Source organism: Leptopilina heterotoma, unplaced genomic scaffold, assembly GCF_015476425.1.
Source record: "Leptopilina heterotoma isolate Lh14 unplaced genomic scaffold, ASM1547642v1 Lhet_329, whole genome shotgun sequence".
Classification (NCBI taxonomy): domain Eukaryota; kingdom Metazoa; phylum Arthropoda; class Insecta; order Hymenoptera; family Figitidae; genus Leptopilina; species Leptopilina heterotoma.
Genome location: NW_025111021.1, coordinates 257,165 through 278,605, shown reverse-complemented (window position 1 = coordinate 278,605; position 21,441 = coordinate 257,165). Strand labels below are relative to the sequence as shown.

The following is a 21,441-nucleotide window of genomic DNA, read 5'->3' as shown; positions in this document are numbered from 1 at the left end:
CATAAGAATTTTATAAAAATTATTTTAAATAATTTATTTTTTCAATTATTTAATTAAAAATAGTATTAAAAATAATTGAATTTTGGATGAATTTTATCAATTTTTTTAAGTAATTGAATTATTGTTTTGCGAAATTTTATGAAAGTAATTGAATCGTTTTAAAGAATTTGATTATAATTTTTTTAAAAATAATTTTTTGATTTTTAGTATTAGCGAATTTAAAGTAGTGAAAATTCTAAAATAAAACAGAAATAGTAACTTTTAGTGGCTGAAATATAAAAAAAAACTACCGATCTGAATCATAAGTGTCCGAAATTTTGCTTTAAAATCACTTAAAATTTACAGATTCTCGAGTAAACTTCCTAATAAGAAAATGTACTAATAAATCAGTCAATTTTATCTATAACTTGAAAAGTAAATTAATAATTAAAAATTGAAATTACAACAATAATTCAAGCGACGAATCAGGATTTCAAAGTAATGAGTTGTTGACACCGAGCGGACGTGACGTTGAATTCTCTATACACATCGACATCGACATTTTGCAGTATCGTTTGTATCCTGTTCGAAAAAGATTCTTTTTTTCTAATATGTCAAGAAGTCAGGTATTCTCTGTATATTTACTTGTCTACATTGTAAATAAAAGTGAAGAGAAAAAAATTAAATTTCCAATGTTACTTTCAATTTGTTCACGTTATAAATTTGTGTGCCAAGTCATTCCGACATTGATATCTTATGTACGATACAATATCACTTTCGCAAAAATAAAGATTAGCGCACAGTTATTCTTTGAACGATTGAAAAGATTGCAGAAGATTCTGATTACAGTTCAATACCAAGTACAGCATGTCTTAAAATTTTTCAAACAAAAAAGCAAAAACAAAAGCATAAAAAATCGAAGTTTTGGGAACATGAAAATTTAACAATAAAAAATCTAAAAATAGAATAAAAATATAGTACCGAAAGAATTTGTGAGTTATCAACTAATATATTCAGTCGACGATTATTACACTATCTTGAAAGTATCAAATTGATACCAAAAATTTGAATCAATTCATTTGATCCACATTTTTGGTATCAATTTGTTGCAATTTGATACTTTTGAGTGAACAGTAACACAGAAATTAATAAATATAAACAAATCGATCACTGCAAAAATTTCATTTTAAATACGCGAAATTACCTCACTTCTGGCATTTATAAAATTTATAAAAACAATAATATTTAAGTATACGATATTTAACGCATATTTCAATTGAGTCAAGCAGAAAATCAATCGATAAATAAATATTAAGTAAACCGAGCGAATTATCCTAAACGAAAAGGAAAAACCAATTTATTCACGTCGAGCATTTTCGCAACTTTGTTTTCACGATAAAAACTCATAAATAAACAATAAACTGTACAAATTTTTTCTTTTTTTAAAAAATCCGTCATTTTATTGTCATTTTTGTCAAGGAAATTTGCAGCAGAGGTTCAATACAACTGGCACGTTCAAATTCTCAAATATCTAGCAGGAAGTTATCGCTTCCCGGAAATAGGATCATGGAAGTTGAAATCTCGCGCAATTGCTATACATACGCGTAATGCATATAATATATGTATATGTATATACTTTAGCCGGTAAAAGGTATAGATAAAGTCAGAATTTATTGAAGCATGAGCTCATACCTAGGAGCGTCACTGATTGATTTCGTGCATGAAATCAAGTCATTGGTCGCTTTTGAAAAAAAATAACTGGAGCAGTCACGTGATAAGATATTCTTGCAAAATTCAATTTCTTTAAAATTACTTCTTACTTAAAAGAAAACTGTTTCGTTTAAAAAAAACTGTTTTATCTTACAAGAAACTATAATTTGATAAACTTTTAAACAAATTCAATTTCTGTATAAGGTTGGCATTTTTCAAATGAACATTTTCCTAAATTTTACTAGAATTGCGTCACTATACGGAAGATAACTAAAATAAAAAAAAGTTTTTAAAAATTTAATGAAAGAAACGAGGACAAAGGAATAAGAAGACAAGAAAACAAAATTCTGCACATTTCAGAAAATTCCTTCGGAAATTATCTAGAGTATAGCCGACTTGACACTGCGAATTGACTTCAGCCTTTCTTAATCAAAAGATCATCACCATCATTTAATGTTAACAAAATTTTACGATCTAGGTCATAAACACCTATAAATCTCTCAATTTATTATCAATAGCATAAATCTTTTTTATGCATCGATTCGAATAATCAGCAAACATTTCAATTATAATTTTTATTGATGCAAAGAAAAAGGAAGAATTTAGGGCTTTATCATCTAATTACTAACTTTAATTTTTAAAGAATTAAACATTTTTAAGATGCAGTGTCTCTTAATTTTCTCAGCTAATTTCATAAATTAGCAACATCCTACAAATATTTTTAATTTGCGACATGCGGATTATGGAACTTAATTATGGATTTAACTTTATGGATTTAAAACAGCTATCTGAGATTAAAACAAAAATTCTCAATAACACACCAAGAAAATTTTTCTAAGGATATCAAATTGAGACAAAAAACGAATCAAAAGTGTTGCGAAGTCTTAATTTGATATCCTTAGAAAAACTATCTAATTTCATATGCTTTAGATGCTTCAAACCGAGGACAAATTCAAAATCACACTGCAACTTTAGATATGTTTCCAAAAATAAGATAAGATTGTACCACCTTTTTACTTTTTTGTTTGATCAAGAAAAATATGTAATACCAGAGAGCAAAATAGTGCAAATATTTAACGTCGTTAAATGTTAAGAGGAAAAAAGAAGCAACGACAGCTTGTGGGCGCGAGTTTAAAAACAATTCCGTTGTAAGACACCTGCCCAATAAACACCGGGCCTTTGGCAGTAAACCAGACAGAGCGTACAAAGAAAAACGAATCTTAAAATCTACTTGACCAACCAGCAAAGTTCCTTACCACCAATATAATTCATGCAGCGAATCCAATTTTTACAACGTCTTAAATCATCAAAAAATGGTGGACAAAAAGATAAACTGGTTTTTCTTCCAAAAAAAAAATGGGTCACAGGGCACTAAAAGACCACACCACATCATGCCTCACGTAAAATCTGATTTTTTAAAAATACAGACAGAATTTTTCATACCGAACCAAGTCCTTAAATTCTTATTTCTTATTCCATTTCTACAAAGAAAAAAAAATTGAAAAGCAACTGAAAATCAATATTACTCGATTTTGATTAAAACCTTGAAGACTCGAAAAGAGAAAAAGATTGAAAATTCGGTATCAACATATTAAGAATTCCACAAAAGGAAACCTGATCTCTTCAAAAAAAAAATAAATAAAAATAACCAAAGTGCAATGTGTCTTTGGTGATTATTATCATTTTTGTTCATGGAGCAACTAGAATGTAAATGGAAGAGAATAAAAAAAAAACAGAATGCTTCTCCTCTTTTAATGTCCAATACTGTTTACGAAGTGACATTCAACGAACCGCTTTTCAGGGACACAATTAAATTTATGAAGAGAGGTAAAAAAAAAGAGACCAAAAATGAGTCTCAATGCTAACCAAGGTGTCTCGATTACGTTGGCTCATCACGGGGCATGCGAGAGACCGACTTGAAGATAAAAGTAACCTGCTTGGATGAAATCCTCCGTGTCCGTTAAAAAGACATGTTCTTTTTTTTTCTTCTCTTTTTTTTTACCTCGACCAGACATGACATCAGCTTCGAGTCCGTATACGCCACAGGCTTGCCCGGGCACACACACTCACACTGACTTTTATAATATCTATACTCTCGTATTCAAGTATTACCAACCATGACGTCATTGTTACCATGTTGGTAACATTATATATACTTCCGACTATAGTCCTTTTTTATACAAAGTATAAAGATTATTTTTTCACGTACCTCAGGCTAATCGAACAATTTTCCATTCATTCTTTTTAAAATTATTCCAGGCTTCCTACTCGATAATTAATTTTAATAAAGTAGCAGACTAAAAAAGGGACCAACTCGGGTCCTTGATGATTTCATTAAAGAAAAATTCAGTTTCATTCAATTCTTTCTAGTAAGTAAATAAACAAATCAAGAACAATTTTTTCAAAAGTGCCCCACATCATAAAGTGAAAATTGATCCGTCCTCAATCGATCCTAATTTCGCGATAAACTTTTGAAGATAAATTTGCATAAATGAATGGTTATTCTACAATGTAATTCGTTTAACGTCAACTATAATATAGATAAGCTGTCCTGATAAGAAAACATTCCTTTTCTTTGCCAGATGTTCTAGTACAGTTATAAAAGAAAGTTATAATAGATGATTGTCATGTAAATCTTGTTTAAAGAAAAACAAAAAAACACCTGTTGTGCGTTCGATAACTGCCCTCCTTTTGTTATATCAAAAAATGATATATTAATAACTACTTTTATAATAAATAAAAGTTCACTTTTTCCACTAAAGCTCCCGACGAGAGTCTCCCATAAAAATTACTTACGCAAATCTCACACATTATTTCAATATTTTAAATTTACATTTTAAATTGAATTGTCAATTTTTTATCAAAACCTGTCAAATTTTTATTCTGAAAAGTAAATAATAATAATTGTATTTGTATAATCGAAATATAATATGAAATATTTGCATTGACAAACGGTGCAACTGAGCAAATAAATTCTCTCTCTACAAGCATGTCAAGATTGTAAGAATCAAATGTAGTTTAAATCTTGAAAAATGATATTCAACATTTTCCTTTATTCCTCTCTGCTTTTAACTATATACAATATAAGACATCGTTCGAGGCTAGCGAGCGGAGAGATTACTTGAACACTTGAACTAATTGAACAACTCGGAAGAACGTTTGTGATGTGCAATTTTTTCTTTTCAATCTAGACAATAAGATATGCAATTTTCAATGGCAAAATAGCAAAAAAAAAAGCTTATAAAAAATTATTTTTGGGGTAAATTTTATTGCATTCGAGGTAAATTTTTACCAGACTTTCCTTTACTTTACTGACACCAACTGATAGTTTATCAGCACCCACCTAATTTTGAAAGTGTTATTTTAAATAATAAAAGTTACTTTTTTTCTATGTACAAAAATCTGTTAACATTTTTTCGAAAGCGATTAAGAGTTATTTAAAGGATTCATTGTCATGTTTTTCAATATTTATTGAGAATGACTCATAAGTGATATATGAATATTTTACCAGAAAAGGAATGAAAACTGTTACGCAACGAACACATTGTACCCAAGTATGCGCATTCCAGTTGAACAATTATGAGAACAAAATTCATTTCAAAGGAAAATTAACCCTTCACTTAAAAATGAAAACCAAATAAATAACGTAGGAATCAAATCTATTCTAAAACAGGCATAAATTGTTCCTGACAACGAACATCATGCATGTTAAATATAGTCTCCGAACATCACTTTTTCGTAAAATTAACAAGCTTTCACTGCGAAGAAACTTTTCAATCATTACCGCCAATAATAATTCTGACCATTCCTGACATCATACATTATAGAATTCTATTTCTAAACAGAATTGAATTAGTAAACCGAATACTATTTCTAAACAGAATTCTGTTTCTATTTTTTCTGAATTCGAAAAGTACTTCTCGCACAATAAAGAATGATTCAAGAGGAAAATTTCCTCCGCACAGAAAAACAATAAATTGAAAATGTTCGACAGCCTGAGAATCCGCAATGACAGACAGGTCTCTGAGTAAATACAAATCATTTTGTCCCTCTTTCTCTCTCTCTCTAAAATTTATTTGTGTAAAATAAATCTGTACGAGTATGGAATTTTAATACAATGTGAAATAACAAACTCTTATGGATGGTGGAAAAAAGAGATTTTTCTTATGGAAAGTTCTGTTTACATATAAAGAAAGAAGTTGAAATTTTAATGCCATTAACTGTTGAGCTCTTTGGTTTGAAACAAGAATGGTTTTCGAAGCACATATGAACCCGCAAGAACCGATAAAATCACACGAATTCACACCATATATGGCGCGAGATAATGAAGTATACCTACTACAACTATACCTACTCATTGCACAATTGTAACGTTTGCACCGGTTGCCAACTGGTTTTTCACGACTCACGATCACAATATGAATTGAATCATTTGAATTACTAATTAAAAATTTTAATATTTCATAAAATTCGGGTTTTCTTTTACTTTCTCGCCGCAAAACAATAACCCTCCCATTGCAAATGGAAAAAGTTACATTTATATTTTTTCTGCGTAAAAAACAAATCGAAATTTCAAAACTAATCTACATTCTCGTTTTTTATTGCCATATTATTCAAAAACAAAAAAATACTTCATATTCAACACCGAAAATCTTTGTATCACGATATTTCTCATCTAAAATGCCTTTGCATTTTAGACAAAAAATATCGCGATACAAAGATTTTCGGTGTTTGACAGAAATGATAAATTTCATCGCCCACGATAAACCATGGTGTGAAATGCTAAAGTCATTTACACGATGCCACGTGGCAAAACAAGTAGCAACGACACGAAAATGACAACAATAACCATTTACACACAAACACATCTAATATATTTCTTCGTGTGTAAAATACGACACACAAACATTAATGTATAAAAGGAAGTGTTAATCTCACTACAATTTACAAACAGCGCAATTCTATTTTAAACATCGTTGTACTTAAAATGCTTTTGTTCATGTCTTTATCTTCATCTTTTTCTTCAAAAAAAAAAAAAAAAAAAAAAAAATTTCTCTTAAAACCACAACCTCACAAAATGAGAATAAAGAAAAAAAATTAAATGCATTTATTGCTCAATGATTCATTCGTCTCGCCTAGACAAGACATTGACGTAAAACAAATCTAATCAACTTATTTTGATCCTTATCGCACTTATTATTATCATTTTGACACTGAAGTTGGAGATAAAATCTATTATTAAAGATTGATAAAGTTTACATATTTCAATATTAAATCAACAACAACGGTGAAAATCTGTTTTTATAAAAATCTCGATAAAAATCGACATTGACAACTTTAGTTGATTCATCACAATGCGATTGTTGACCATCTAAATTAATAATTAAACCTTGCCATTCAACCTCTTCTTTTTATTAATTCAACGAAAAATTAAAATTAGTTTTCGATTTTAGAAAAATTGACGTAATTAGAAAACTAGGGGAAATAATTTCCCCTAGTTTTCTAATTACGTTAATTTGATGAATTAATATCCTCGGGGAAATAAAAATAGATCTGTCGGAAGTAGATTTTTTTTCGTCTCAAGGAAATTTACTTTATGATCAACACACTGTTTTGCCTCATAACGGTGGATCGATTACCGATTCTGCGAAAATTCCTGAATGTTTTACCGCTTATCTTCACGAACGAAGGTTGCATGTAAAATAGTAGTTCCCCCACTCTAAAAGTCATATACACGTTGCTTCATTCGAATACTAAATAATGTCTCATTGAAATTACTGTACGAATACAATTTCGAGTTAACTATGTCGATTTAAACAAAAACCAGTTTTTAAGGATTCTCTTTTCCTTTCAAGAGTTTTTTTTAAGAAGACAACAAAGAAGATTTTAAATTAGTTTCTAAACAGTGCCATCATTTGTTAATTGACAAATGTTCGTTTGAATGTTCGGAACTTTAGGAACGTATTTTGAACTTCTTTAATTCAAATTTAGAGAGAATGTTCGAAACTAGGTTCTTAACAAAGAACTTAGCAAAATTTTAGGTTTTTAACTTTAAATATTAGGTTTACTACATCAAAGTTCGAAATAAGATTAAAAGAGAATAAGATAGAATAAGATTTAAAGAGAAACGAACTTTAAACCATGAGTATTTGGGTTTGGTTTTTCGCAAGAACTCTCTGGTCACCAAAGCACGTCCGGTTGTGCTCGTTTGCTAGCGCATAAACTCAAAAGAGTTTTACGAAACATTAAAGGCATTTTGCTGACGCTTCAAGAACTTTTATAAAATTTTCGCAAGAGTAAACAGCATGTCATGCATTTCGCAGACAAGTCTCGAATTTGCAAAATGGCGTCTTAGGCGAATGTGTTCCTACTGGAGAGCAATCTGTTAACGAATCTCTTTCTCTCTTTCCTTTCATCATCATCTCCTCCACCATCACACATTCTCTCTCCCTCTCTCTAAACAGAGATAACCTCACCTAAGTCTCTCCTTATTGCTTTCACGAAATCTCTACATCTTTTTTTTCTCTCTCTCTCTCTTTTCTCTTCATCCTTCTCGTCTTCTTTTCTCCATTCTCAATCCATCTCATTTTCTTTGTAGCCCTCGCTCTGTTCCTCCCTCACGACTAGTGTTTACTGAATCAGTCACGCGTGAGTCACTTCAAGCCGGTCACGATGGACGTTTTAAGATTTAAAACCTTTGGGAGTTTCATCGATAGCAAAAGAGGTCGTCACGACCGTCAAAAGACTTGCGAGGGAAGAAAATTAGTTCTGTCAAAGAATCGACAGGAAAATGTTTATAATATGGAAAAATCGACCCTCTCGAATAGATGAGGGGGAAAATAGAACGAAATTTTCAATATTACGATTAGTTTTTTCATCCTTATCTACTGTTTGTCTTGGCAAAGCTGTACGATATGCAAACTTCATTTTACACTTCAAGGTTTTCGTGCGTGATTGGTGAGAACATTTTCAATCTATAGAAATTGTTTTCTAAGTTCTGAGAATTATTTTTTTTTCTCTTAAACATCGGAATGTCAAGGATCTTTTACAGGTAGGTCCAAATCGAATCGAACATAATAACAAATCGTGTTTAACTTTCAAGATAATCCAAACAGTGATTGAAATCAAATCCTACATCTACAAAGTGCCAAAATTTTCAGGAATTTTTAATTTGCCAATTTTCTAGCTAAACATTACTGAAAATTTACCTTTCAATTGTTCACCTACCACAAAATAAAGGTCTCAATACGAAAATTTAATGCTATAAATATCAAAAGAAGAACAGTGTCATTTAAAAATCAATTTACGAAATGAATTGAATTTAAAAATGACATTAAAATTATAGCGACTTTCATAAAAATTATTGTGCTGAAACATTAAATAGTTGTCAGCGAAGAAAAAGTATATGTCTTGTTAAAATGTGTGAACAGTAAATTTTATGACAGATCAGCAATCTTTTTATGACCAAAGATGATGCGATGACTTATGAAGTCGCGATAAAATATATCCGGTGAAGTATATTTTTATTGTAACTATATTCAACTGTTGTAGTGCTATTTCTGCAGAGAGAAAAAAGAAGCAAAGAGAGAGAGAGTTAAATGACACATGATTTTAATTATCTACAGTTTTCATAGCAGAAAAATAAATTTTCTTTGTTTATAATGTTTATTTAAAATAAAATTTCTCAGATTTAAAAATCCAATGTAAAGGTATATTTTAAAAGAAAATTGTTACAAAAATTTAATGTAATTAATGTTAAAAATCGCTTGAGTAATTTTTAATAGGGACAGAAATCCATTCAAATTAAAAAATCAAAATGGAAAAAATTAATAAATGATTTATATTTACAAGAAATAAAATTGATTATCGACTCGTCTGCCGGTGAGAGGAAATCGTGCAAACCTTAAAGAAACAGTCACGTACCGACAAGTCAAGGTTCCCTAACCAAAACAAAATCAGAGCAGGGTCATTATTTCAAAGAGAACCAGACCTTTTCCCACGACAACTTTGTCAAAACTAAATAATTTACTGCTATTTTGTCTTAAATTTTAACCAAAGCTAAACAATTTGTTGCCAATTTTACCATTAATTTAAAAACAATACTTTATTTAATTTTATTAAATATTAATTTAGAAAAGCAAATATTGCTCCGATTTTTTAATATTCTTTTTAACAGACGACAAAATGAAAAATAAATGACACAACATAAAAAATAGATGCTAAAATTATTTTTAACTCAAGTATTACTAAAATTAGCGAAACGAATTGAAACTTTTTTTGAAAGAACCATTGTTTAATTTAACTAAGCGTAAAAATACCGCCACTGTTATTTAACTTGTATGAAACGTATCAAATTAAGGAGAAAAATAGTTCCATTGAAATTAAAGAATTTGCTCACAAGTAATACGAGTTATATACTTGAAAAAATTTTAATTTTATCGCAACCGATAAGCATCTCTAGGAAATGGATATAATAGAAATGTCTAAACACTGACAGCAGAGAGAACTGTTTTTATATGGTTTTAGAAAATATTTTACTACCAGTGTTAAAATAATTTATGTTACCAAACATTTGTAAAAATTAAATCCTACACCAAAAAAACAAAATTTACGACAGTAAAAAGTATAGTTAAAAAACAGTAAAACTTTTTTAAAACTAAAATTACAAATTGTTTCTTAAATTGAAAAATCAATTTTTCCTTTTTAAAAAATTTTTAAGTTTATCGACCTCCGAATAATAATTTTTTTTTCCGAAAAATATTCGGACAATTTACAAGAGAAATAAAGAAACGAGATGTAAATTTCACACAGTAAAAATTAAATAGGTATTTGCAGTTTGACCACTAATATTTTATCCTATGACGAAAGAAAAAGAGTTTAATTTTAAAAACCGACACCTATAGAAATCTCTCTCAATTCTCTGAAATAGTTGAATTCATACTACTTTCTTACACTGCTTTTATGTTGATTACATAATTACTTTTGAAAGACATGAATTTTAAATAATACTGCAAATAATCATCATTTAGGAGAGTTTGCCTATTTCACAATTGTGAAATAACTTTTAAAAAAAAGGATGATCTTCATAAATCTTTGGAATTTTCTAGTCATAAAAAATGAAAGTTAAAAAAGTTTACAGTAAAAACAAAGAGGAATTTAAAAAATTTAACGTGAAATTATGTTAATTAGAATATTAGGCGAGAGACAAAAATGAAGAACAGATGATTTTTGACAGCGACTTTAAATCAATTATCTCAACTCGAATATATAAAGCTAATCAAGTTAAGAAAAAGTTGGAATAACGCCCTTCCTCTCGGTCTATCGCCTGCGGATGCTGTACTTGTTGCACAAATGACAGATAGAGATACAATCACTGCGCGAGTACAGTGATCCTCGTACATAGCTATATATTCTACTCATAAATAAAACTTATTCAATTCACGTACATTGTGTAGTATTTAATAAACATATGTTTATGCTCTGTAAATATTCATTATCCACCGATAATAATAGTAAATATCAAAGGAGTAAAAGTGTTTCGAGATTCTCTGGAGAGGTTAGAAACCTCTTCACTTGCAGTTTCATTCTTTTTCTTTTTATAAATAATCAAGAAAAGATCGTGTGCCCATTGCAAAAAATACTCTCGATTCCGCATTACGACGCCTCGTCGGTTCACTTTCCGCCAATGAAACCGAGTTGGTGAGAGTAGGTGTGCTTTATGGTTAGGAAACTCGCGCAGCCAATGGCAGCTGCAAAGGATAACCGTTCTGATCTAACAACCAAATGAGTCTTTCTACAATTTACAACAATTTTCGAAAAATTACAATTCGAATTAACTTTGTATTTAGAACCTAAACAATAGCAGGTAAAAATATTTTCCCCCTAATTTAGAGACAAAGTCATAAAATTTGAGGTTAGATTGCCCGGCATGAAGTCATAACCAATTTACATATAAACCATTTAATAAATCTATAATAGAGGACCTTTAAACGAACCTTAAGTCATCTGGCATCGATTGAAATGTCAATTTCAAATAAAAATGACAACTGTGTTTAATAATAGACAAATGAGTGATGTAAAAATTTGGAGTAACTCACGTAAATTAGTCCGGAGTAGTAACGGTCCTTAAGATTATGTAGAACGGAGGCTTCATTGAGACAGGTGAGTTCGGCCATGTCCTCGACCTTGTCGAACTTGGGCGGATTCATCTTCTGAATATCGTCCTTGGCAACGTGGACCCTTTTGCCGGTCTCGGCAATCTCCACCTCGACCTCGTCTCCACGCTCGCCCTTGATACCGGCGGCAACAAAACCCTGAGTCTCGTGTGGTACCCATACCAATTTTTTCTGCGTCCATTCCGCCTGAGTTGCCGGATCGTTGAAACTGTTCCTGTCCACAGAGAGAATTTTAAGCTCCGGGTCAGAGCGATCTACCCTCGAGTCCCCGTCCGCCATTTTTGTTTAGCGTACACACAATGCGCTTTCTCGCCTCGCCTGTTGGAAAAATATTAAACGCACGCGCGCACGCGTTGCTCCTTGTATATGACTTTACTTTACCACCACACGTTTTGTTATCGCCAGTAACCCTTTTTCGCGAATAATAATCACGCGATCATTTACCACCGACCACTCGTTTAACTCCACGGTTTCGATAAATCTTCTCACGACGAAACCGCACATGTATAGCTTGGCGGTCGACACACTACTTCGCGACACGGAATCCAAGTTCCCGGCTACCCGACTCTACCCATTGCGTTCTCCAGCGTGCTGTCTCCCTCTCTCTCTTTTTCTCTCTTTAAATTCAACAGTACCACTTTCTCTCTCTCTTTCCCCCAGTAAAGGCCTAACCTCTTCTCCCTCTCCCTTTATTGCGGACTCATTTTTCTCGTTTTCTCTCTCACTGTCACTTCAACTCTGTCGGTCAGCAATTTTCACTGCAACATCTTCGCATTTTATTCAAGTATTATTCAAGCATACAATACTCAAATAAGATAGTTTAAGATTCAAATTTGTAAATAGATTCGAATATTATCATGCACGATTGAAAATCAATTGTAATTTGTCACAATTTGCATGCTTTTAACATGATTTTGCTGCTGTCGGTTAAATGCTTGAGGTTTCAGAATTTGCCACTAGTAGCGCCACCGTACGGTCAACTGTCCTTTTTTGAATTTAAATTTTAAAAATTGTTTAGACAATCACATTCTTCAAATAAAGTCTTAAAAAAGTTGTAAATTATTAATAAGTTATTTTTAGTTACACTTTTTTAAATAACATAAAATAAAAATTAATGTTAAAAAGATTAATTTTATCTGAAGGACGTGAAAATAGACAATTTTGATTTATTTTTACACTTGTAAAATTATAAATAAATCTTTTTCAACAGTGATAAACATTTTTTCCTTACATATTTTCTTGTTATCTAATACCAAAAATTTACTCCTTTTTCTCAACATAAGGAAAAAATTGTAAATAAAAAGTGTCTAATTTCACGTCCTTCAAATATAAATAAAATTGATCAATTATTTTACAGCCTATTTTTTTCCGTTTGATAGCAATTTGCACTTTTATTTAATAGTATTTTTGCAATTATTAAATAGTTATCCTATATCTCCTCCATTTTTCAATTTTTATAAAAGAAAATTATAAAAATTTAAATAAATAACAATTTTGATTAGTAAAAATAAAATAAAAATTTCCCCTCCATTTTTCAATTTTAATTGACAAATAATCACCAGATTATTGAAATAATTATTTTTATTGTATTTTTTCCAAATAAAATTAAATTCTTAGTGGTTTTTGTATTTTTGTTAGTTTTTAGTAAATTATTTACTTATTTTTTATTTAAAAGTAAAATATAAAAATTATAAAAATTTTAATAAATATTAATTTCTATTAGTAATAATAAAATAAAATATTTTCCTCCATTTTTCAATCTTTAATAGACAAATAATCACAAGATTATTAAAATAATTTTGCTTTTTATTTTTATTGGAGTATTTTTTCCAAATAAAATAATTTCAATTTAAATTAAATTCTCAATGATTTTGTATTTTTCTTAGTTTTTAATAAATACTCATTTTTTATTTAGAATAAAAGTTTTAAATAAATAACAATTTTAATTAGTAACTTTTATAATTAGAAGAAGTATACGAAAATACAATTTTTTTTAGTTGATTTTTTAATTTTGTTCTTTAATTAAAAAAATATATTTTACAATATTAAAAAAATTATTTAAATTAATTCCAATTATAATTATAATCAATATAATTTAACTAATTTATTAAAATTATTGACAGATAAATTTACTTTAATTTAATTTCTAAATAATTAAAAAAATTCTTTTAATTAATAAATATTTTCTCCAAAGAATTCTATTTCTTTCCTTATTTTTTTGCAAAAATTTTATAAATTACTTCTAATATTAACTACTTAGTAATTAAATCCTTTTTTCCAAAAAAATTGATAATAATTCAAATTCGTAATTTATTCTCAATTAATTAACTGATAAGAATTCGATAATTCTTCTCTAGTTTTTAATTTAAGAGCAAAAAGATAAAAAACGATAAAATAATAGGTGAAGATTAAACAATTAGCGTTTTGTGAATGTATTTCATACATATATACGGATAAATGTCGAAGTTAATAAACCAATTAATTCATCGCATGATAAACGTGTAGTTCTACTTAATATGACGACGCAACAAGTATATACAGTGAATTATCACATTTCTTCTGATAACATTTTCTGAATAATCGCAAAATTCTTTTCAAAAATTACAGTAACTTTAATTTCATTAAATCTGGAAAAAAAAATTCTGCCTAAAAGAGTTAAAATTAACTTGAACAGTTTTTTTTTTTAATAAAAAAAACCAGTTTTTATCGATTCAAGCTTTTACCTTCTGAAAGTCACCAGGTAAGATTAAATTAATGTGTTCATTATTAAAAAAAACTTTCGAATTGGCTTTTAACGACGCGAAACACAAATAAAGTATGTAAACAGTTTTAAATAATTTTTTTTAATATCACGGGAATTTTATTTTGTAATATTCATATATTTTTTTCTGCAATTTGTATTGATTTTAATTTTAATTTCGTTTTATTTCGAATGTTTTTAATTTTGGATATTTAAATTTTAATTAAAAACTGTTAATTAAAATTTGGTATTATTTGACTTCCTACTAGTCTATTTATTGGCTATTAATTTTATTATTATTCACTTGCTTATTGTTAATAAATTCTTTTTAAAATTTTTAAAAATATTAAACAATTTTTTTCTTAAATTTGCTATTTATTTTTCGCTTTACTTTTTATTTTCGAAATTTTAATTTAGAAAAAATCTCTGAAATTGTTTTCATTTATTATTTGGATGAGTGTTTAATTAGTTTCTTTTCAAGTCTGTATTATTATTTTTACTTTATAACAATAATAATAATAATATATTTACAAGTCGAAACTTCAAAAACATCATAATATTTAATTGTTTTCATTTGTCAGAAAAGTTTTTCAAGTAGATACAACAGACAAAAACGGTCGTATCAAATTAAATTGGGTAATTATATTTGACTTCAATTAAATATAGATGAACTGAATATTTTGTATCCTATTTGGCGATTCGAACCATATTTTTCGTTAATCTTGTTAGTTACTTGCCCTGAAATAATTACTTTATTAGGTATGTGGAACTTCGCGTATTAGTGAATCAGAGAGAAAAACTTTTACCATAAAATGTTGGAGATGTTTTCCTTTTTTTAAAAATGGAAAAATGGAGGAGGAGAAACTATGTTTCAAGAATATAGTGCCGAATATAACATTAAAAATTAATAAAAAATTGAAATAATTTCTATAACCATATTTTTAAAAAATGTGATTGCCATCAATATGGAATTAAAAGGGGAAAAAAATTCTATCTCATATTTTGCACATGCAATCAAAAAAAGATTGCATAAGCAAAAATTCAGTTTAAGGTCATGTTTTCGTCGCGACAGCCACTATGAGTGACCATAAATGGACTATGAATCCATATAGTGAATGAATACTGTTTTGAAATCAACAGAGCAGGAAAGTAATCATTGCCTTGTTCGCAAAATGATTCACTCTTTATGAGCAAAAAAGGATTGAAACCTGTATTGCCGATATTTTAATAACGTAATTGAGTCAAATACCGTACGTGTGTTGTACTGCTTCAATTTTCCCCCCATAATAAATTACTATTTTATCGCAGATTCATTATTCGATCATTTCTCACTTTTTTTTTGCTTATCTCGATAAACACGTTGTCTTGCAAGACAATAATCACACGGCGAAAAGAAAAACGAGAGTTATTTAATTAATTTGTAAGAAATGATGAATAGAATAATTATAAACGAGATGTTTTTTTTTCCTTACCAATGTGTTTTAAAACCGAAGAACTTCATCTGATGACTCAAAGATTTAACCTCTTTTTAAGGGAATTACTTTTTATTCATTTGAAGTCCATCGATGTGTAAATAAAAGTTGAACATCAATTTTCACTCGTTCATCGCCTCCAAAATTTGGGTTTTTCTTTCTGAAAATAGAATATTTTTAGTTACCAAATTTCGTAATAGAATAAGAAAATATAATAATAAAATGAATCATTTGTTAAATAATAATTTTAAATAAATTTCATTAAATTAATCATTAAAATTAATCAATAATCATTTTACTTGTTTCAGATTGAGAAAATAAATTTCAAAAATGTACGTTCAAATTGAAACTGAGACGAGTGTAGACAACAATGTAAGTCGAAATTATTCTATTAATTTTCAGATCAATTGTTCATTTTAAATTTCTTGACTTGAAATTTATTAATTCATTTATTAATTTATATTCATTGAATAATTATTAATTAATTAATTAATATTTCAGGTGACTCTAGTGGATTTGCGAAGCGATACAATTAGCAAACCATCAAAATCAATGAGAAAAGCGATGTCTTTAGCCGAAGTAGGAGACGACGTTTTTGGAGAAGATCCAACTGTTAAAAGTAACATTTCTATAATGTTAAAAATAAAAAGAATTTCTTTTTTCTTCTTTAAAGAAAAATTTTCTTTTTCGATAAATTGTTACCTTAATATTATAATTTAATTGACAGGACTTGAGGAACATGCTGCAATGTTAGTCGGAAAAGAGGCCGCTATTTTTGTTACTTCAGGAACTATGGGAAACCTAATTGCTAGTAAGTTTTGAATAAATTGAATCTTTTGTATTTAAATTGGTTCTAAAAAAATCAAAGTAGAACAATTTATTATCAATTTGAAAAAATAAACTAATTATCTAATTTATGCGATTTATACTCTAATAATTAGATTATGAACACAGGCCTCGGATCGACTTTAAGGAGCAAAAATATAGTCACTTTAGTCGATTAACGATACAGAAAAAATGGAAAAAAAGTCGTTTATTTCATTCAATTTTGTCACAAAAATTTAAAAAATTAAAATTCTCTATTTCCTTGACCTTTCAATAATTTCTAAATTTAATTATTCAAAATTTTAAAACTTTTGTAGATGTTTGAATTTTTGGGAATATGTAATTAAAAATATTGAAAATAATTGAATCTATAAAAAATAGAATGAGGAAAATTAAATAAGAATTATACTTTCTTTAAAAAATAATTAAATTGTTACAATTTTTAAATAGTTGATAATAAATTTTTAAACTTTTGTAGATTTTTGAATTTTTGGGAATATGTAATTGAAAATATTGAAAATAATTGAATTAAAAAAATAGAATGAGAAAAATTCCAAGATTATACTTTTTTTATAAAAATAATTGAACCTAGGTATAATTTTTTAAATAATTGATAATAAATTTTAAAACTTTTGTAGATTCTTGAATTGTTGGGAGTATTTAATTGAAAATATTGAAAATAATTGAATTTAAAAAGAATAGAATGATAAAAATTCCAAGATTATACTTTTTTAAATAATTGATAATAAATTTTTAAACTTTTGTAGATTTTTGAATTTCTGGGAATATGTAATTGAAAATATTTTTAAAAAAATTGAATTTTAGATAATTAGAATTGAAAAAAATTCCAAGAATTACTTTTTTCAAAAAATATTCCACTTTAATTTTCGTTAATTTTTGCCTTCAAATTTTAATTTGAAGTTTATTCACTAAAATTTGCTCCTCAATTATTTTCAAAAATTCACAATTAATATTCTTTAAAACTGGATTTTCTAAAAATTTATAAGAAATGCTTTAAAATAATCAATTATTTTCCATAAAATTTTACAAAATTTCAATCATTTAATTTAATCAATTAATTATTTTCAAAATTTTCATTTAAAAACGAAAGTTTTTATTTCGAAATTGTAATTATTTTTAAAAATATTATTCAAAAATAATTTTGCAAAGTATTTTGTTACAATATATTTTTAAGAAAAGTCGAGAAGGTCGAATTTTTCGAAAATGAGTATAAAAAAGTCCGAGACCTGTGAATGCACAAGAAAATAATTCAATAGTTAATTTTAAAAACTAAAAAATAATTAAATATTATTTAATTATTTTGCCTTTAAATGTTATTTAACAAATGCGTAATAAAAAATTATTTCTTACTTAAAACATTAAAAATTTTAAATTGCAGTTGAATAGCATAAAATATGAAAATTTTCGGCAATAATTTTTAATTTAGAAAAAAATTTACAGGGACTTTTAAAAATCGAATTGATGAATGAAATATTAAACGGAATTTTTTAATTAGAAACAGTTATTTCTTTTTTTTCTCATAAGGAATATTTTTTAGAGTTTTGAGAATTAATGAATAAATTAATAAGTAAATAATAAATTATTATTTATTATTAATAAATTAATTAATTCTAACAAAAATTTAATTCTCTTAAAATAAAAAGAGCAATTTACTAAATATTGAATTAAAAAGAGCAAACTTTCGCCCATGATTTAATCCTATTTTTCTTCGATAAAAATCCGAATCATATACTTACGATTAATTACGATTATGTCTTCCAGTCATGAATCACTGCAACATTCGCGGTTGCGAGGCCTATTGCGGAGAAGATTCTCACGTAATGCTACACGAGCAGGGAGGTGCTGCTCAAATAGCCGGCGTTACACTTTGCCCTTTACCAAACAATACTGACGGAACGTTTGATCTAAAAAAATTGCAATCAAAAATAAAAGGCGACAGACAACATGAGCCAATATCAAAATTGGTAATTGTAGAAAATACATTCAATGGTAAAATTGTACCTCAATCCTGGATAAATGAATTGTCATCAATAACAAAGAAGCATTCACTGAAATTACACATGGACGGTGCAAGAATATGGAATGCCTCGATAGCATCTAAAATAGCAGTTAAGGATATAGTTTCTCATTTTGATTCCGTGACATTTTGTCTCAGTAAAGGTTTAGGAGCGCCCGCCGGCTCTCTATTGTGCGGATCAAAATCGTTCATTGAAAATGCAAGATCAATAAGAAAAGTTTTGGGCGGCGGTATGCGACAAGTTGGTATTCTCGCCGCTGCTGGATTAATTGCTTTAAAGGAAATTGTACCATCGCTACACAATGATCATCGGAGAACTTACGCAATTGCAAAGGCAATTAATGATCTCAATTCGAAAATTATAACTGTCAATTTAGACGAAGTGCAGACAAATATGCTTTTTGTGAAAATATCTTCGGATAAAATTACGTCTCGAGATTTTGTCCAGCGTTTGAAAACAACCAACAGCAATCACGATGATGATAAAATAATTGTCCGAGGAATGGCCTTAACTCCACATTCTGCGAGGTTTGTCCTCTATTATGAAATCGACGACGAAATGGTCAGTGCGGCCATTCGTAAATTCTCCTACGTCATAAAAGAATTAGAAAACTGATTATAGTCTTTCAAAAAAGTTAAATTACTTTAAATCGGACCTATCTTACAATAAAAAAAAAAATTCTGGTAGATTTGTTTACTTTTCAACTACTCTCAATAATTCAATAAGTTCTCAACTGAATTTAAAAACTTGAATTGACTATCAAAAAATAGTTAAAAGAACTAATTACTATAATTCAGGGTTGCCAGAAAAATTTAATTTTCTTTTTCCCTGATTTCCAGAAAAAATGTTGACTTTTTCCCTGACCCTAAAAAATATTAAAAAAGAATAATAAACGAATTAAAGAATTAAACCCCGTAGAATTCACTTTAAAAATGATTAGAAACTCAAAAAAAAATGTTTTAATCAAATATTTTTAATGATTTTTCAAAAAGTTCTTTAAGAATTTTCAAATCCATTTGTTTACACTCTGAAAATGATTAGAAACTCAAAAAAAAATGTTTTAATCAAATATTTTTAATGATTTTTGCAAAAAGTTCTTTGAGAATTTTCAAATCCATTTGTTTACACTCTAAAAATGATTAAAAATTTTAAAAAAATGTTTTAATCAAATATTTTTAATGATTTTTTAAAAAATTCTTCGAGAATTTTCAAATCCATTTATTTACAATTAAATATATTTTCGAAAATAAAAACACCACATAATTTCAAAAGAATTGGAATTAGAATTTTTCCAAAAAATTAGTTCTACAGAATTGTTAATTGAATGTATGGAAAATTCAGAATTTCAAAGATTTTAGTTTTAAACTTTTTCAAAATTCAATTATTTCTAAAAATTCATCCTATAGTGCTTTAAGTATAATTCAATTATTATCTAAAATAACTTTTACTGAAATTTATTTTTAAATTAATTTTTATTAGATAATTCGACGAGAATTCAATTATTTAATACAAAAATCTGTAATTTATTGAATAATTTAATGTTTCTTAAAATTGAATTCTCTTAGAGACTTTTATTAACAAATTTTTAAATAATTAAATTCTTTCGACAAATTTTAATGAAATTGTATTGAAAATAATTAAAATCCTGAAGAGAATTTTATTATTTATCAAAAATAATCAAAACTCTGTAAAAAATTTTATTACTTATGAAAATAATTAAATTATTGCGAAGAAATTTATAAAAAATTTGTAAATAACAGATGTGAATTGCTATGAAATTTTTATTAATTTTGAAAATAATTAAATGTTCGCGTAGAATTTTATTGAACTTTTTTTTAAATAATTGAATTCTTATGGAAATTTTTATTAAAATAGTAGGTATTGAAAATCATCGAATTGTTAAAATTTTTGAAGATAATTGAATTTTGGAAATGAATTTTATTATTTATAAAGATAATTAAAATTTCAACGAGAATTTTTTTTTAAATTTATAAACATAATTGAATATTATTATTTATAAAGATAATTGAAATTTCAACGAAATTTTTTTTTTAAATTTATAAACATAATTGAATTTCTGCAAAGAATTTTATTACTTTTGAAAATAATTCAATGATTGCGTAGAATTTTATTAATAAATTTTTTTAAATAATTGAATTCTTTTGGAAAATTCAATTAAAATAGATATTGAAAATCATTGAATTGTTGAAATTCTTTTGACGATTTTTAATACAATTTTTAAGAATAATTACATTTTTCGAGGAATTTGATTAAAATAATTGTATTAAAAATGATTAAAATTCTGTGGGTGAATTTTTATTATTTATAAAAATAATTGAATTCTTGAAAAAAATTTCATCTTTTATGAAATTAATTTAATCTCTGTAAAAAATTGTATTATTTATGAAAAAAATTGAATTATTGCGAAGAAAATAAAAAATTTGTAAATAATTGAATTTCTGGAAAATTTTTCGAAAATAATTGAAATTTTGCCTCAAATT

The 21,441-nt window shown here is 27.4% G+C and overlaps 2 protein-coding genes across 5 annotated transcripts in view; one reads left to right on the top strand and one right to left on the bottom strand.

Moving 5' to 3' along the window:
* LOC122504992 (myosin heavy chain, non-muscle) overlaps positions 1–12,407 on the bottom strand; it is a 53,366-nt gene extending 40,959 nt beyond the window's left edge. The window contains exon 1 of one of the 2 annotated variants that reach the window (XM_043616385.1): positions 11,787–12,407. In XM_043616385.1, the coding sequence (XP_043472320.1) occupies positions 11,787–12,143 (357 nt within the window). In that variant the 5' untranslated portion in view covers positions 12,144–12,407. The remainder of the gene's footprint in view (positions 1–11,786) is intronic. The other variant, XM_043616384.1, reaches the window with a different exon arrangement.
* Positions 12,408–12,554: 147 nt separating this feature from the next.
* On the top strand, positions 12,555–19,626 carry LOC122504993 (L-allo-threonine aldolase). Of its 3 annotated transcripts, none has more exons than XM_043616388.1 (5): positions 12,555–12,648; positions 16,385–16,448; positions 16,578–16,695; positions 16,804–16,887; positions 18,684–19,626. In XM_043616388.1, the coding sequence occupies exons 2-5, from the start codon at positions 16,407–16,409 to the stop codon at positions 19,553–19,555; spliced, it is 1,116 nt and encodes a 371-aa protein (XP_043472323.1). In that variant the 5' UTR covers positions 12,555–12,648; positions 16,385–16,406; the 3' UTR covers positions 19,556–19,626. The 3 variants fall into 3 exon arrangements, with proteins under 3 accessions (XP_043472323.1, XP_043472321.1, XP_043472322.1); XM_043616386.1 differs by lacking the exon at positions 12,555–12,648 and adding an exon at positions 14,346–14,604; XM_043616387.1 differs by lacking the exon at positions 12,555–12,648 and adding an exon at positions 15,177–15,240.
* Positions 19,627–21,441: the final 1,815 nt, after the last annotated feature.

Excerpts from the sequence above, each read along its gene's own strand:
- LOC122504993 (XM_043616388.1), top strand. The coding sequence starts at position 16,407 with ATGTACGTTCAAATTGAAACTGAGACGAGTGTAGACAACAAT. Across the intron at positions 16,449-16,577 it reads AGACGAGTGTAGACAACAAT|GTGACTCTAGTGGATTTGCG; the intron begins GTAAGTCGAAAT and ends TTAATATTTCAG. Across the intron at positions 16,888-18,683 it reads TATGGGAAACCTAATTGCTA|TCATGAATCACTGCAACATT; the intron begins GTAAGTTTTGAA and ends TATGTCTTCCAG.